The 17,159-nt window shown below is 45.7% G+C and overlaps 2 protein-coding genes across 3 annotated transcripts in view; one reads left to right on the top strand and one right to left on the bottom strand.

Annotated features, from left to right (window-relative positions):
- PHLPP2 (PH domain and leucine rich repeat protein phosphatase 2) overlaps positions 1 to 9,644 on the top strand; it is a 27,707-nt gene extending 18,063 nt beyond the window's left edge. Inside the window, exons 16-19 of the mRNA XM_075838492.1 lie at positions 507 to 617; positions 712 to 906; positions 3,303 to 3,534; positions 4,056 to 9,644. Coding sequence (XP_075694607.1) covers positions 507 to 617; positions 712 to 906; positions 3,303 to 3,534; positions 4,056 to 5,165 — 1,648 coding nt within the window. The 3' untranslated portion in view covers positions 5,166 to 9,644. The remainder of the gene's footprint in view (positions 1 to 506; positions 618 to 711; positions 907 to 3,302; positions 3,535 to 4,055) is intronic.
- MARVELD3 (MARVEL domain containing 3) overlaps positions 9,431 to 17,159 on the bottom strand; it is a 22,520-nt gene continuing 14,791 nt past the window's right edge. Inside the window, exon 4 of one of the 2 annotated variants that reach the window (XM_075838496.1) lies at positions 9,431 to 12,613. In XM_075838496.1, the coding sequence (XP_075694611.1) occupies positions 12,024 to 12,613 (590 nt within the window). In that variant the 3' untranslated portion in view covers positions 9,431 to 12,023. Of the gene's footprint in view, positions 12,614 to 14,851; positions 15,637 to 17,159 lie in introns of those variants that run through there. The other variant, XM_075838495.1, reaches the window with a different exon arrangement.

Below are 17,159 nucleotides of genomic sequence, written 5' to 3'. Positions count from 1 at the left end.
CCCAAAGCCTGAGACTGCACTACTGAGATATTCTGATGACCACGTGTGTAGATACAAAGCATCACCTAGCTTAAATAGTGGCTATTATGTGTAAAAAAAATAAATGGTGATTTGGATCAACGCCCAGTCTCTGACAGCAATGCACCTGACAAAAGTCAAAAGGGGACATGTTACCATCTGAAACGCTCAGTAGTGCAGACTCAGGACTTGGGCCTGTAGGTTCAAGTGATCATATCTCAGCATAGAAGTAAGATATTAATAAACGGTTTTCATATTTTTAATGTACGGTAAAGGGCCTATTCTTGCAATGCACGAAATCAACATATTTACTTCTCCAAACTCTATTGCCACTATAGACTTTATCCAAATCCTAGAGTCTGGGCCATAAATGATATGAATAATGGGGAGATCTTCAAGTTATTTTTAAAAAAAATTGGCTCCTTGCCAAATTAGTTCAGATATTTGGAGCTCCTTCCCTAACAAACCCCTCTTGCTTTTTCCGATAGTCACATCCCCATCCTGAAAATCGACAACAAGCCGCTGCCTAACGCTGAGATGACGGTACAGTCCATTCCCTGGAGCCATGGCTTAGCTGAGATGTCCGGACAGAGGAACAAGTCAGTATAGTTCTCATCCATGATTGGTGGGCATTGCCGGGATATCTGCTGTAATGTTGGTTCCTCTCTCTCTCTCTCTCTGCCCCTCCTGCAGGCTCTGTGTATCTTCATTGGCTGTCGGTGATTTTGCTGAAGGGGTGGAAGCTCTGTACGGCATGTTTGACGGAGACAAAAACGAGGAGGTGCCACGTCTGCTGCAATGCACCATGGGAGATGTGCTTCTTGAAGAAGTGCAGCAATCAAACTGTGATAGAACGTTTATGTGCCACACGTTCCTGGTGTCTCACAGGTCTCGCTGATATCCTTATCTACCCTCTACATATCCGGCATACTACACATAAATGGTGTTAGCTGGTTCCTTCTTATCTCTGCTGTACCAAGAGGAAAGGATCAAACTCAGGAGAGGCTAATAAGTTACAGATCTGAGTAATGGAGCCTCCGTCTCAGACTTGTCAAAAGTCCCCAAAACTCGTCAGAACCCATTAGTTAATGGGTTTAGTCGGGCGCCGTTGATGTCCGTCATTGCCATAATTTTACTAAGACGGAGTAGAACAACGGAAAAGATTAGCATTTATTTTTTTTTAATGGCCAAAGAGATTGTAGAAGGAAAACCGATCAAATGACATTAATGTGCATGAAAACTGAAATACGTGACTTTTGTGAAGGATATGAAATAGAAAGCGATAGATACGAGGTTGGCTGGCTGAGGGATGGCTGGCTGGATGAGGGATGGCTGGCTGGATGAGGGATGGCTGGCTGGATGAGGAATGGCTGGCTGGATGAGGAATGGCTGGCTGGATGAGGAATGGCTGGCTGGATGAGGAATGGCTGGCTGGATGAGGAATGGCTGGCTGGATGAGGAATGGCTGGCTGGATGAGGAATGGCTGGCTGGATGAGGAATGGCTGGCTGGCTGGATGAGGAATGGCTGGCTGGCTGGATGAGGAATGGCTGGCTGGCTGGATGAGGAATGGCTGGCTGGCTGGATGAGGAATGGCTGGCTGGCTGGATGAGGAATGGCTGGCTGGCTGGATGAGGAATGGCTGGCTGGCTGGATGAGGAATGGCTGGCTGGCTGGATGAGGGATGGCTGGCTGGCTGGATGAGGGATGGCTGGCTGGATGAGGGATGGCTGGCTGGATGAGGGATGGCTGGCTGGATGAGGGATGGCTGGCTGGATGAGGGATGGCTGAATGGCTGGCTGAGGGAGGGCTGGCTGGATGAGGGCTGGCTGGCTGGCTGAGGGAGGGCTGGCTACGGGAGGGCTCGCTGGCTGGATGAGGGATGGCTGGCTGGATACGGGAGGGCTGGCTGGCTGGATGAGGGATGGCTGGCTGGCTGGATGAGGGATGGCTGGGTGGATACGGGAGGGCTGGCTGGCTGGATGAGGGCTGGCTGGATATGGGAGGGCTGGCTGGCTGAGGGATGGCTGGCTGGCTGGATGAGGGATGGCTGGCTGGATGAGGGATGGCTGGCTGGATGAGGGATGGCTGAATGGCTGGCTGGCTACGGGAGGGCTCGCTGGCTGGATGAGGGCTGGCTGGCTGGATACGGGAGGGCTGGCTGGCTGGATACGGGAGGGCTGGCTGGCTGGATACGGGAGGGCTGGCTGGCTGGATGAGGGATGGCTGGCTGGATACGGGAGGGCTGGCTGGCTGGATGAGGGAGGGCTGGCTGGATGAGGGAGGGCTGGCTGGATACGGGAGGGCTGGCTGGCTGGATGAGGGATGGCTGGATGAGGGAGGGCTGGCTGGCTGGATGAGGGAGGGCTGGATGGCTGGCTGGATACGGGAGGGCTGGCTGGCTGGATACGGGATGGCTGGCTGGATACGGGATGGCTGGCTGGATACGGGATGGCTGGCTGGATACGGGAGGGCTGGCTGGCTGGATACGGGAGGGCTGCTGGCTGGATAAGGGAGGGCTGCTGGCTGGATGAGGGATGGCTGGCTGGATACGGGAGGGATAGCTGGCTGGCTGGATATGGGAGGGCTGGCTGGATATGGGAGGGCTGGCTGGATATGGGAGGGCTGGCTGGATACGGGAGGGCTGGCTGGCTGGATGAGGGATGGCTGGCTGGATACGTGAGGGATGGCTGGCTGGATACGGGAGGGATGGATGGCTGGCTGGCTGGATACGGGAGGGCTGGCTGGCTGGATACGGGAGGGCTGGCTGGCTGGATACGAGAGGGCTGGATATGGGATGGCTGGATACGGGATGGATGGAGGGATGGCTGGCTGGCTGGATACGAGAGGGCTGGCTGGATGGATACGAGAGGGCTGGCTGGATGGATACGGGAGGGCTGGCTGGATGGATACGGGAGGGCTGGATATGGGATGGGTGGATAGAGATTTCCTTTCCTCCAGCAGAAATGTTTCCAATAATTTCCAAATTCTCTTGTTCAAAAGACAGCGGCGAAGATGTATCAAAACAGGTGGAAGGGAAAAGTAAAGCAGTTGCCCATAGCAGTCAATCAGATTCCATCTTTTATTTCTCAGAGGTCCTTTTAAAAATAAAAGCCATCTGATTGGTTGCCATCACAACTACTCCACTTTCAATTGCAGTAGTTTAAATAAATCTCCCACTTTGTAAACAATTCCTTTTTAAGTTGAAAAGTGACACCGCACCTTATGATTTTTAACCTCTAATGATCATGGGGATATTCAGCTCGGTTGTGTTACTTCTATCAGGAAGCTGGGGACGGCCGGTCAGAAACTTGGTTCTTCCGCCCTCTTGTGTTACGTCGGACACACTGCACCAGAGCACAGCAACAACTTCTCCTTGACCGTAGCCAACGTTGGAACTTGTCAGGCCGTGTTATGTCGGAATGGACAGCCGCTGGTCTTATCCCGCATGTTTAGCGTAGAGCACTGCCATGAAGATCTTCTGAGGATCAAGGAGCAGAAGGCGATAATTACAGAAGTAAGTTCGGATTTATCTCCATTAATCCTCGCTCTCTTGAAAGTTTATCATTCTGTGTTAAAAGTATTACAAGTTCTTTTCTTTTAGCTGCCAAGAAATGCAGGAGCCTTGGGCCTTATTCACACGAGCGTGTCTGATTATCGTCCATGTGACTGTTTGTGTTGCGTTTGTGGGTTTTCCATGTCTCATCCACTTTCTCCTCTGCAAGCACGGGCTGTTTTCGCTTCCTTTTTTTTTTTATGCATTTCTTTAACAACTCATCATCTGTAAAAAAACGGACCGCACACAGATGTCATCTGTTTGCTGTCCGTTTTATTTTTTAATGCACCTGTTTCTCGCAACGGACACACGCTCTGTTGACAAAAAAACAGATGTGTGAATAGCCCCATTGACTTGTATGGGTCGGTGCACTGTTGGTTGTTTAAATGGACAACGCACGGATGAGAAATACGTACGTGTGAATAAGGTTCTTAAGTCTGGAGTGACTTCTTCAGTATTTTTTATTTTTTTTTGTCCTGCAGGATAATAAAGTCAATGGCGTAACCTGCTGCACACGTATGCTTGGCTGCACATATCTCCACCCATGGGTGCTTCCGGAACCTCATATCACAAAGTTACCACTTACCGTGCAGGACGAGTTGCTGATTCTGGGGAACAAGGCATTGTGGGATTATGTGCCAGTACCAGAAGCCGTACAGACCATTCGTCACTTGCCAGATCCACTTTCGGCTGCTAAGAGACTCTGCACTTTAGCACAAAGCTATGGGTGCCCGGATAACGTCGCCACCCTTGTGGTGTGTCTTAATATTGCAGAGGATACCTGTACTTGTGAAATGCATACACTGACTTTACCTAGCCCATCCGGCTTGACCTCCACCACTGCCACAAAGGAATCTCCAGACTCGGTGACTCCATCTTCCAGTAGCGGCATTGCCTCCGAGTTCAGCAGCGAGATGTCGGTATCTGAGGTGAGCAGTGAAGTTGGCTCCACGGCCTCTGACGAACACGCCGTTGCTGGGATAGATGGAGGCCTCAGGCCAGACCGGAGATGTAGTCTCCATCCAGTTCCTTCCGCCAGCACTTTTCAACGGCAACCATCTTGTGCCACTTTCTCCAGCAACCAGTCGGAGAATGGTCTGGACAGTGATGATGACGACCTGCAGGCTGAGGGCCTCCATACTGGCAGCAGGGTGGAAGTGGAGGTGGATATTCACCATAGTAGGCAGCACTCTCCGGACCCTTCAGCCCTGGGCATGTTTCAAGAACTGGAGGAGGATTGTGGTGGAATTTCAGTGCAGATACTACAGCAAAATACCATAAATCACAACCAGATGTCAAGCCAAGAGAAGGACGACCTGCCTTCCTCATCCTCCGGGGCTTGTCTCTATCGGAAGAAGCACTCCAATGGGTCGGTTGTGCCATTGGAAGAAATCCTTAACCTCATTGAGGTGGCATCTGAGGCTCCTAAGAAAAAAACTGGCTACTTCTCTGCACCTTCACAGCTGGAGCCAGAGGATCACTTTGTAGTTCCTCCTCATCTGGAAAATGAGGTTCGCCAGCAGTTAAATGACTTTGAATCTGGAGCCGAAGATGGAGCCAATGCCCTTGAAGAGTTTGACACTGCTTTGTGACCCTGCAAACCTAAGAACTTCGGGGTTCACGTCAACTCACGGTCCCAATATTGCACATTTTACAATTCTCCTGTCTAATATCCATCCGGTAATGTGCGGCAGATGGATTTGCCAATCACAGCATACCTCTTGTACCCTTCTCTATTCAAAGCCAAATGTTTTTATTTATTAACGAATTTTCGGTTTTTGGTGGTTGAGCCAATGAACAAATGTGAATTGATTTCAAATATTTATATTTTTTACCACTTGGTCCTATTGAAGGTACGACACAACCCAACTAGGGTTTGATCCAATGGATGTACCTAAAGGTATCCACCTCAAATGCTTCGATCGTTTATAATAGGGACGTTAGAGAAGGCACTTAAGGGACGATTGTGGTGGTGGGCTGTGGTTGGTTGCCCTAAAATGAGTGATTGTAAGGATTTGCTAACAGACTTTTTGGTAACCTTATCATTACCTTTAAGTAGGCCGAGCAGGAAACCGATACGGACGAGCCCTAATGCAGACTTTATGCCATGTTGGAGCGTTGGCCAATGTCATAGTCTTAATACCCTGTGGGTAAGTGGCATACCCAGAAACCAATGCCCCGGACATGGACTAGCTTTTCTGCATCGTAAACTACTGATTCTCTTATCATTTACAGCAACTGGTGCACTTTGCAGTCGTTAATAAGCTTAGAATGAAGGACGTTTGTGGGAATGTCCACGTCGTGATCGCTTTTCCTGAGCCATTCTTGATCAAACTCGAGCAGCTTGATCCACCTTAGCACTTTTACATTGTTTGGACTCTTCGGTACCTTGTAAAGTGACTTGCATTTAGGTCAGCCGAGGCAACCTAGCGGAGCACAGTCATAGTTTGTAGACCACATCAAGAACGAGGACTCGTACATTCCCACTAGATTCTTAACACTAAGTTTGAGCAATCGAGACATGAACCTCCGTCAGAATTAGTTGTTGGGGAGGGGTATTTTCTTTTTAGATAATGTCTAAATGATCAAATAATCCTACTGTATGTGTGATAAGGGAGGGTCTGGACCTCCCGCTGGGCGAACGTCTCCGGAGTCGGCGCCCTGTTTTTATGACCGGTGGACATGAGCCAATTTTGTTTTTATATGCACTTTGAACTTGGGTTATGGTACCTGGAAGAGGGCAGAGACTCGGCCTGATGCAACGAAAAAAAACACACAGATCCCGTGGCCTGGACCACGTCAGATATTGCTAGAAATTTATCCAATTTGCACTAAATGCTTTATAAAGTCCGCTGTGCGACACTACAGATTGCGTTGCTCTCCCCTGGAGTCCTCCTCACATCCAAGTTCAGCTTTACAAAGAGACATTTGAACCAACACGATCCAAAAATGATTAGGAACTTCGGCGCGGATGGACAGTCTGTACTTATTTCCCATGATGCTTTGCAAACTCAGGGCTGTGGCGACCGCCATCCCTGATATGAATGGACTCCTCACTTCTTCTATTGTCAGTCCTTGTTTTACGATTCAGATTAATATCAATGCCATGACTGTTTTTTCTTTTTTCCAGCCACCAGAACAGACGGGTTCAGTTTTACCTCGTCTGTTTGATGCTTCATTAAAAAAAATCACTGATCTAAATGCATGAAGGCCATCTACACTGGTGATGTCATTGAGGCGTGAGTCACTTCGTACCTCGCTGGTGTATTAGCAGGGATTAGAACATTTGCTGTCGCTATGGTGTTTATACAGATGTGCCAGTGTTGGGGGCCCCCGTGTGCTTATTTTGACTATAATGTGAACGACCCGCTCTGGTATGAAGATATCCCTGTGGTCATACATTAATGATATTGGAAAATATCAAACTTGAAAATGCCATGAGGGTCATATATACATAAAACGGTGCAAGTTATAACTTCAGTATTGCCTATAGTAACCCGATTCCAAGGTTTATTCTGCAAGGACAAGCTTCTGGTGCTCTCGTTCGTATATATTTTATGTGCGTATAGAAATAGATTTTTGATGACCGATTCCTCGAGATTCTGCATCTTTTCTTGTCTTAGGCCTCATACACACCATTATAGTTCATGTCCACATTCGTTCTGTACCCGCAAGGTCCTGATGATACTCAATGCAGCTCTTCGAGCAACTATTTTTTAATTATTTTTTTTTTATATCCGTAGCGCATTCTACGGACCTAAATATGGACCAAATAATCTGCGTTCTGTGTCCATATTTGTCTCTGGACTTTAATTTGCTCGTGTGAAAGGCCTCGGGCGCTGTGCGAGTTTGGTTTTTCTTCAATTCTCCTCCCTCTGTCACCTGTGCTGGTTTTTCAAAAACAATGGGCAAGGATGATACTGGCAAAGGATTAAGTAAATATGGACCAAACCATCTGTATTCTGTGTCCATAATGTATCCCTATTGCAATACACTCGTGTGAGTCCTTAGGATATGTCCTCATTTTAACTTTCTCCACTTCTCCTTCTGCCGTCCTCCTTGCTTGTTTTTAAGAAACAATGGGCAGTGATGACCATGAGGAACGATGAACTGCAGAATGGTCGGCGCTCTTTTCATTGCAGGACACCGATGCAGCTGGCTGCAAAGTTTTTTGGTTTTTTTTGCATTGTATTGGAGACTTTTTCTAACATAAAATATATTTAGAAGAAGTTTGGGGAAAAGAAAATGGTTTTCTTAAACCATTTAGGAATAGTACATTTCTCACTATTTGCAGTGGTTTTATAATGGAGCGGTACTAGACAATTATTCAAACATTTATTAATCAGAACACCGTCTCTAAGGCCTTGTTTACACTGTGCAGATTTGCTGCAGCTTTTACATGTATTTTCGAAGCCAAAACCGGGAACGAAACCTAAACAGAAGAAATATATAAAGCAAGTCCTTATAGGTCTGCTCTTCTGGATTAATTTCTGGTTTTGTCTTAAAAAATGCATGCAAAATCTGCACTGAGTGAACAAGGCCTTAAAGGCCATGAAGGAATTCTGAAACTACCTCTTTGCTCCGGGATTTACTAGAAGGGAATCTGTAGCCACATCTAAGAAATGTCCTACAAGTATAAAAACCTTCTAGAGTAGGCACTTCTGGATGTGACGTCCATGGGGTACTCTTACGTAGGTCCCTCCAAGATGGTTTAGGAGAATCGTTTTGGAGTATATATTTAAAAAGTTCCCGTTTTACTGAATGAAACCACCCCTTTTTCTACAACACGAGTGGCGCCCCCTATCCCCTACTTCTTTTCCACCGTTTGGCATGGCGGTATTTGCTTAAAGAGAACCTGTCCCCTCTCCTGACGTGTCTATTTTAGTAAATAATTGTATTCCCCAGGAAATAACAATTCTGGGACCTATTTTCTTAGAACTCTGTGTTGTGCCCTTCCTCTGTTACTACTCCTGGAAATGTATGAATAAATTGATAACTGGGTGTTACCATTCCCCTTGTGAAAAGGGGCGTATCTCTACAGTCTCACACTGTCAACACTGATTGGACATTGTCAGTCTGTAAGGACACAACCCTAACTGCTAACGCCCAGTTGTCGATTTATTCATAAATTTCTAGGAGGAATAACAGAGGAATGTCACAACGTAGAGATCTATGAAAAGATGCTCCAGCATTGTTATTTCATGGGGAATACAAGTATGTACTAAAACAGACATTTCAGGAGAGGTGACTGGTCCTCTTTAAGGGCATCACAGCTTTTTAGGTGGGTGGTCACTACGTTGGCCCCACCTACTCCGCAGCGGATAAAGAGAAATTGTAGATTTTATTTTTGCTCACCTCTATTATTTGATAAGAGAAGAGTTTGAAAGTAAAGGGGAGCACCGAGTCAGGATGGAGCAGAAAGTTCAGAATAAAATAATTTTTTTGCCATGTAGGGGAATAGAGGTACACAGATCCACATCCTTTTTTGGGGGGTCAATGGGGTTAATGCTCACAGACCCCCCCAGCCACGTGTCAGAAGATGGTTTTAGGAGGAGTGAAGGTCCTCGGTCATTGCATATAGGGCATTATTCACATCTCAACAATCAACATTATTATCATGGGATAGGTATGAACCGGCCTTACCTGCTGCACCAAACATGACTCCAGCCATGGACTGCACCCCGCTCAAGTGTCTGAGCTTTATAAGCATCTCGATCCCTTCTCAACAACAATGTTAATTTGTAACTGGAAACGTATTATAAAAAGCGTCTGGTCTTGCACTGGTGGGGGTTATTTTATGGACACTGCCCCCTGGGGGGAAGCCAAAGAAATGACAGCCTCTAAAGCCATTATTTGTACATTTTTTTTATTTTAGCAAAAGCAATAAAGTTGTATATATGAACAAGTTTTCATTTAAAAACATTTTTTTATTTTAGGCTTTGCTGGTGTAGAAAATATTTCCCCCAAACAGTTCTCCCTGAAATGTCAAATATCTGTCCCAAAAATTAACAGCTATTAATTCTGTTCTGAAAATCTCTTCAAAATAATGTTGTCATTAAAACGGAACCTGACGTCTGTGTCCTGTGTTTTTCTTCTCAAATAGGGAGCCAGGCCCTGAAAAATCATTTCATTGGTCTAAGGCCAGATTCACACGAACGAGGGCAAAGTCGGATGTGAAAAACAACCGTTTTTCACGTCCAAGTTGCACCCGTGCGGGACCCTTTTTCACGGATCCCCATAGACTTGAGTCTATCGAGGGATCCGTGAAAATAGGACATGGTCTATTTTTCAATGGACCCTTCACGGCATGTGAACGGCCCCATTGAAATACATACGTCTGTGTGACTGACATCACATGGACGTATACTACGGTCGTCTGAATTCGGCCTAAGTCTGTATTTGCACGTTGTGTTCATATATTGCATTTTGTGGAGTGATTTTGTGAATATTGCTGCAAAAACCGCGGCAACACCGTGAGCACGTGTCTTTATACGAGGTCTAGTGCTGGTTCGTTGCCCTTCTCCGATTTTTTACTGCTGACGGAGGGAGCATTTCTATTAACAGATAACATTAGGGACTTGCTATAAAGGCAATTCCTTATGTTAGAGGGGTATTCCTAAGGCACTGTTCACATTTTTTTGGTCATCGTAACATACGCTGGCGAAAAAACTCCAACGTATGGGTTAAACGTAGGCTATGACCAATGCCTAACAATGGCATCGATCACCTATAGACTTATGGCATGCGTTCAACATATATGACATGAAAATCTCACAACGTATACGTTTAACAAATTCCTGTATTGAATAGCATAGTCTATTCTACTCCGCAAAAAAAGTATGCTGATGTATATTAGCCCGACAGAGGCCAAAAGGACATTTTTTTAGCCTCTATCGGGATAATGGAGCCCTATGGATACAATTAATGTGCATGGTGGGAGATTTCTGGCGTACACGCTCAACGTGTGTGGAACGGAGCTCTATTTAAGTGCCTTTGGAGTCTTTTAAAGAAAAGCTATTACCTGTGTGGGACAGAACTAACCATTATATTCTTGTTCATAGGGGGCAGTATTATGTTATTTAGTGTATTATATTATATTATTTAGTGTTGGTTTAGTAAACATAAAGGGAACCTGTCACCAGGATTTCACCTATTGAACTTTACTTATCCCTCACTGGCCGCTGCTAGTATAAAAAGTTCATTGCCGCTATCCCCGCTCCTAAACTCCTCCTCCGACTGTAAATAACGGTCAGCAAACATTTTGTCCTTTTAATAATCCGGTGTCCCTTTGTGCGCACGCACCAGAAGAGAACATCAATGCAAAAGCGCGGGATTTTGTGTGCTTTTAGGCGATGGGCTGTCCATCAAATGTAAGGAGGCGGGGAAAACTCAGAAAGACTTGAGGAATGAAGATCTGACTTTTAGGGCTTATTCAGACGAACGTGATATACGGTCTATGGGGCCGTTCAGACTGTCCGTGATTTTCACGCAGCGTATGTCCGCTGCGTAAAACTCACGACATGTCCGTTCTTTGTCCGTTTTTCGCGCATCACGCACCTATTGAAGTCAATGGGTGCGTGAAAACCGCGCACAGCACACGGACGCACTTCCGTGTGGCGCGCGCTGCAGTAGTCAAAATTATGAATAAAAACAGAAAAGCACCAAGTGCTTTTCTGTTTACAAAAATAAAAACAGTGTCATAATGATGGCGGCTGCGCGAAAATCACGCAGCCACGCATCATATGCTGCTGACACACGGAGCAATTATGGACCTTTTGCGCGCGCAAAACGCACACGCTCGTGTGAATCCGGCCTTATGCTCATTAGCATACGCTGTGGGAACACTAAAAAACTGAAACTAAAGCTACAGAGCCGACTAAGAAGACAATTCTAGGTTATATAGAAATGATTTTCCACCCACTACCACCAGGTATTGCTGGTTTTACAGGTGAAATGCTGGTGACGGGTTCCCTTTAACTTGTTGGTCAGTGAAAAAGAGAATTGTTCTTGAAAACTGAAAGAAATATACTTGGAGCCGTTGTCACTTCCCTTCCTGACTAGACTTGTCACTTATTACTCAGCAGGGGGCGACAATGAGCACAGATGAAAGCTCCTCCCATTGTAAAGAGAATTTGAAATATGTGCTCTATCTTATAACATGATGGCAGTGACATTCAAGATACAAAAATAATATTTAGAAAAAGAAAAAATACATTTTTTTTAATAATCTTCATTTACTCTACTATAGAGGTCGATATTAAGAGTGACTGGAATTGCCCTTTAAAAAGGAGCAGATGACGCAATGCATATATATTATATTGTATACATTTTATACTATGAATTATTGGCTGCATTTTCCTAAAATTAATTAGTTATGTAAAACAAAGTTCAGATTAGTAGGATACATCCTTATGCCAGTGGGTGCAGAGTGGCAACCGGTGATATAAAGTTTATAACTGTATTACAGATCCCTGCTGTAGATCCTTCTTTTCCTTGTATGCCCGGGCAGCTAACACAACACTGACAGCATATAATAGGAGTAGTAAAATGGCAAAGGTTGCTGCTCCACCGTCGGTCCCCGCCAGACCACAGTTCATCCACGTGAGTCCGTTTCTGGCATACAACCTCTCCCTCCTCTTGCACACGTCGGTGGAATTTATTTGGAGAGCAAAATGTAGAAACACCCCCAACGCAGCTCCATAACCCAGCGCCGCCACCGCGCCGAAAGCAGCCTCAATCAGGAGCCATTTTTCTGATAGATCCAGTAGGTGCCTGGATCCATGAGCCAGGATGGCAAGCGTCAAGGTCCCCATCAGCAAACATACCGTCAGGCCTCCGTATATCAATGGAGCCCGCAGCAGCGTAAATTCTTGGTCCAACTGACGCACCTCCTGCAGTTCTTGACCCTCGAAGGGATAATAACCACCCCCAAAACCACCACTTGCCATGCCAGCACTGAACCCGGAAAGCACAAAATGGGAGGACACTACACAAATCAGAACCAGAACGTTGAGGACCACCTCCAACATCTGCAGAACACCTAGGTGAGAAAGAGAAGAGGCTGAGAACCCACTTTCCATGTCTTCCACCAAGAAACACCTTGATCAGTGAAAAGGCTGAGAGCTTGATAGAGAAAGGAATAGGATTTATAGCCACCAGGAACTGTTCTGTGCAATAATCATCAACATTTTATACACGACCTCCTAAGATTGCAAATGGAAAATGTACTTCCTAAGTGATACACATCCTTAAAGGGGAACTAAACGTTCAACAAACTTCTGACATGTCAGAAGTTTTGATCGGTGGGGTCTGAGCACTGAGACCCCCACCGATCGCTAAAACAAAGCGGCAGAAGCGCTCGTGTGAGCGCTGAGCCGCTTAGTTTCTGTTCGGCTTTTCTCGGAGAGTCCATGCACGGCTACATCGGCTTTCTGAGAAAAGCAGAACAGAAAGCAAGCGACACAGCACTCACACGAGCGCTTCGCTTTAGCGATCGGTGGGGGTCTCAGTACTCAAACTCCCAGCGATCAAAACTTCTGACATGTCACTATGATGAAGTATGATGAACGTTTAGATACCCTTTAAATGGACAGTCCACCTTCGCAACCAAGATTTTAAAGGAATTATGTGGGGAGCAAAAATGATTATCAGTGTAATCTCTCCAATATCTGATACACTCGCTAATATACATTCCGGTCCCCCATTGCACTGATTCTGAGATTTTTATAGCACTGCCGGGGGACTAGACGTCTAGTTGCACAGCCTTCTGTGATGACAAAACGACTCTTCATCATGTGACCGATCCCGCTGTACTCTTGCTACTGCTTGTACATGGGAGTACAACGAGGCCGGTCACATAATGGAGAGTCGTATTGTCAGTAAATAAGACTGTGCAACTAGACGTCTGGTCCCCCGGCAGCGTTATAAAAATCTATGAAAATCTCAGAATCAGCGTGACGGGGGACCGTAATGTAGATTAGCGAGTGGATCACATACTGCAGTGACTATACTGATAATCATTTTTGGTCCCCGTATAACCCCTTTAAATTATTGCTTTAATGCGTTTAAAATGAAAAATGAAACAACTTTTGCAAATAGTCTTAAAGGGGTTTATAATATACTTTATATTTCAATGCCTTCTTATTTTCAAGTTACTCGTTTGCTGTCAGTGAATGAGAACACGGCAAAACCAACATACCTAGTCCTGCTCTCAGCTGAGAAGTGGATACAATTGTATCCAGTCTAAGCAAAGCTTTGTGATCTAAACATCAGCTTATAGTTCACTACAATGTATCAAGCCTGGACTTCAGTTAGCTTAGGCCTCATGCACATGAACGTGCTCTTGCGGCCGCAATTCCCCCGAAAATCCACGGGACAATTGCGGCCCCATTCATTCCTATGGGGCCGTGCACACGACCGTGGTTTTCACGGTCCGTGCATGGCCCCGGAGCCCGGACTGCAGAAAGAACAGGCAAGTCTTATTACGGCCGTGTTCTGCAATTCAGGCTCATTGAAAATAATGGCAGCGGCCATGTGCACAGCCCGCGATTTGCGGGCGGCTCGCGGCTGTCACTCCGTGGCCGGCTGACCCGGAAATCACATCCGTGCACATGGCTACGGTCGTGTGCATGAGGCCTAAAGGTTTTTAATGTCCGAAAATACGGATCCCACGGCTACGGATACACATCCATAGCCGTCCGCAATTGTGGAAGAACCCACAGACTTCTATGGGCGAGTCTATGCCGCGATTGCGCACAAGAATAGGACATGTTCTATATTTTGCGGGTCACTTCTACGGCACGGACGCACATCTGAAAATATACGGAAAGGTGTATGTGGCCAATAGAAATGAATGGGTCCGCAATTTCATCCGTGATTACGGATCTGTAATTTCGGAAGAAAACTACGGTCGTGTGCATGGGGCCTTACAGAGCATTGTCTAATTGTATCCACGGCTCAGCTTTCCCCAGGACTAGGAGGTACCTACCAGTTTGCTGCCTCTCAATGTATGCAAAAAGTGTTCTCATTCACTGTAGGGAAAAAATATCTTGAAAATGTGAGGTACATTATACTTTTATTTGGTCTCCTACCACTTTGTGTATACAGCTCCTATGCAGGCCCATGAAAGAGAGAAGCCCCTCTATTACTCAAAGCGGTGTCGAATGCCACTCAACTCTGCTTTTCTGGTCCACTGGTGTCTATTAAAATCAATGGACACCCTAAGATTTTAATGGGGTGCTACAAGCAGAACCACCTACAATAAGCCTATCTTTGTGGGAACCCCCTCTAAATCACAATTTTTACACTTCAGATCAACAATCTTTTTACTGATTTGATAATTTTTTTTTTATTATAAACAAATTCTTAAAAACAAAGCTCCACAATACAGAGTATACCATGTTATATGTATTTAGAAGATGTGGACAACGGGGGTGGGGGGTAGAGACATAGACTAGATTTCAAGGATGTTAAACATCTCCTTCTTCTGGCGGCGAACACTTCGGAAACCCTGAATTGCGAGAAAAGCGCTCATGAAGAAGGCGATGATGGCCATGCAACCGAAGAGGGCAGCAGCAATGTCAGCCCCATGTAAGGCGCAGGTAAAGCCTTGGTAACCTTTGCTGCTATACAACGCCTCCCGGTCTTTGCAAATTGGAGAATTGTAGGCGTCTTGTAGGCGCTTAAAGTAGAAATAAAGAGCTGGCGTGTAACCCACGGCAATCGCAACGTCTAACACGCACTCCACTAACAGCCATATTGGCCAGTGCCACGGCACCCGGAGCACACCAATCAGTACCATGAGGCAACTGAAAGCCATGATTGCGCCCCCGAAGGCCATGGAAGCAGTCACAGTGGGAAGTTTTAAATTGTAAAACTGGACGTCTAGCTCTTGAGCCTTCTGACCATCTGCACCGCTAAAGCCGCTGTAGGCCCCCCCAAACTGGTAATAATAAATTCCTCCCAGGTTAGTGATCCCAGTGTAGCCCCCCGTGGAGTTGTAGGACACGGAGCAGCATATCAGGATCAGCATGTTCAGCAGAACTTCCACAAGCTGACAGCAAGCTGAAAAGATGGGAGAGTAGACGATGACGCATTAGATCGGGGCAGAATAACACATATTAAAAGCAACGGTCAAAGAGGTTCTTCACTAAAATATGATTTGCAGGCGAAGATAGGGAACGGCACAGGGGGACTGCTGCCAAGATGATTTTCACCTGTCAACACCGTCTCACTTCATCTGACAGTCTGGTTACTATGGAGACACTGCCTATTAATCACACTTTTTACAATGGTGTTGCCAGGAATCATGTTCCTAGCAACCAGTTGGTCTCAAATTACTCAGGTCTTGAGCTTAACGCAGAATTACCAATGAACTAAGGTCAGACGCTTGGCAGGACTTATCCCACTGCTGTCCCCATCTTTCACAGCAACTATTACCATCATTTTTGCACAAATATATTTCGGTGAAGAATCCCTTTAAAAAGGCTATTACCACCATGAGGCAACTTAACTCTCCTGGAATTTATATAATGCAATAATAATATATGTTCCTTCCATTATAAAAGCAAGCAAGATTGGTGGAGGTCACTTTCCCAGGACCGTAATGTGTTTTTTAAAATTGAATCAGATAAATAATTGTAAGTTAAAGGGGTATTCCCCAAATCAAAAATTCTGACCAATGGGACCCCACTGATCGCGAGAACAGGGGTCCCGAACAGCTAGATCCTCCTCACTGTGGTCACTGTCCTCCTCACTGCGGTCAACCATTGAGCAGGAACATTCGTTTTGGGACCCACGTTCTTACTATTCATGGGGGTCCCGATGGTGGACCCCAGCAATCAGAAAATTATCACCTATTCTGTGGATAGGTGATAATTTTTAATTTTAGTACAACCCCTTTCTAATATAATCATTGCAGCGGTTCTTTTACTTTAAAAGCGAAGGTATTATTGACTTACTCATAAGGTGACCACACACGTAGATTGTTAGCTTTTATGCAGGGTAAATTAGAGTAATTAAAGGCGTTGTCCATTTTCAGCAGATGTATATTATTATTTTTGTATATTTAAAAATGATACCATTTTCCATGATACTTTCTGTAATAATTCCTTACAGTTTTCAAGATCTCTGCTTGCTGTTATTCAGTAGGAACATTCACTATTTACTCTAGTGGATAAAATTCTGTCCATGGTCATGTGATGGATACCCAGGTGCTGGGATTGTTAGGGTCAGTTCACACAGCGGATTTTGCTTAGCGGGTCCCCCCAAAAAAATCAGCCGCGGAACTATTCCTCCTCCCATTCACTTCAATGGGAGTTTCGGGTGGAATTCGCCCAAAGATAGAGCAGGGCTCTTCTTTTTCCTGCTAGCTGAATAAAAATCAGCTAGCGGGAAACAGAAGCATCCAGCTCTCATTAAAATGAATGGGAGGTGGAATTTTGCGCCAGAATGCGACACAAAAATTCCGCCGTGTAAACATACCCTAATGCCTCATGCACAAGACCGAATGTGCCGGCCGAGTCCCGTCAGTGATCCGAGGAAAGATAGGACATGTTCTGCCTTTACTCGGATCCGAGACTCGGACC

This window comes from Rhinoderma darwinii, chromosome 9 (assembly GCF_050947455.1).
Source record: "Rhinoderma darwinii isolate aRhiDar2 chromosome 9, aRhiDar2.hap1, whole genome shotgun sequence".
Taxonomy (NCBI): Eukaryota; Metazoa; Chordata; class Amphibia; order Anura; family Rhinodermatidae; genus Rhinoderma; species Rhinoderma darwinii.
The sequence above is the reverse complement of the archived record's forward strand: the minus strand, read 5'-3'. Positions and strand labels throughout refer to the sequence as shown.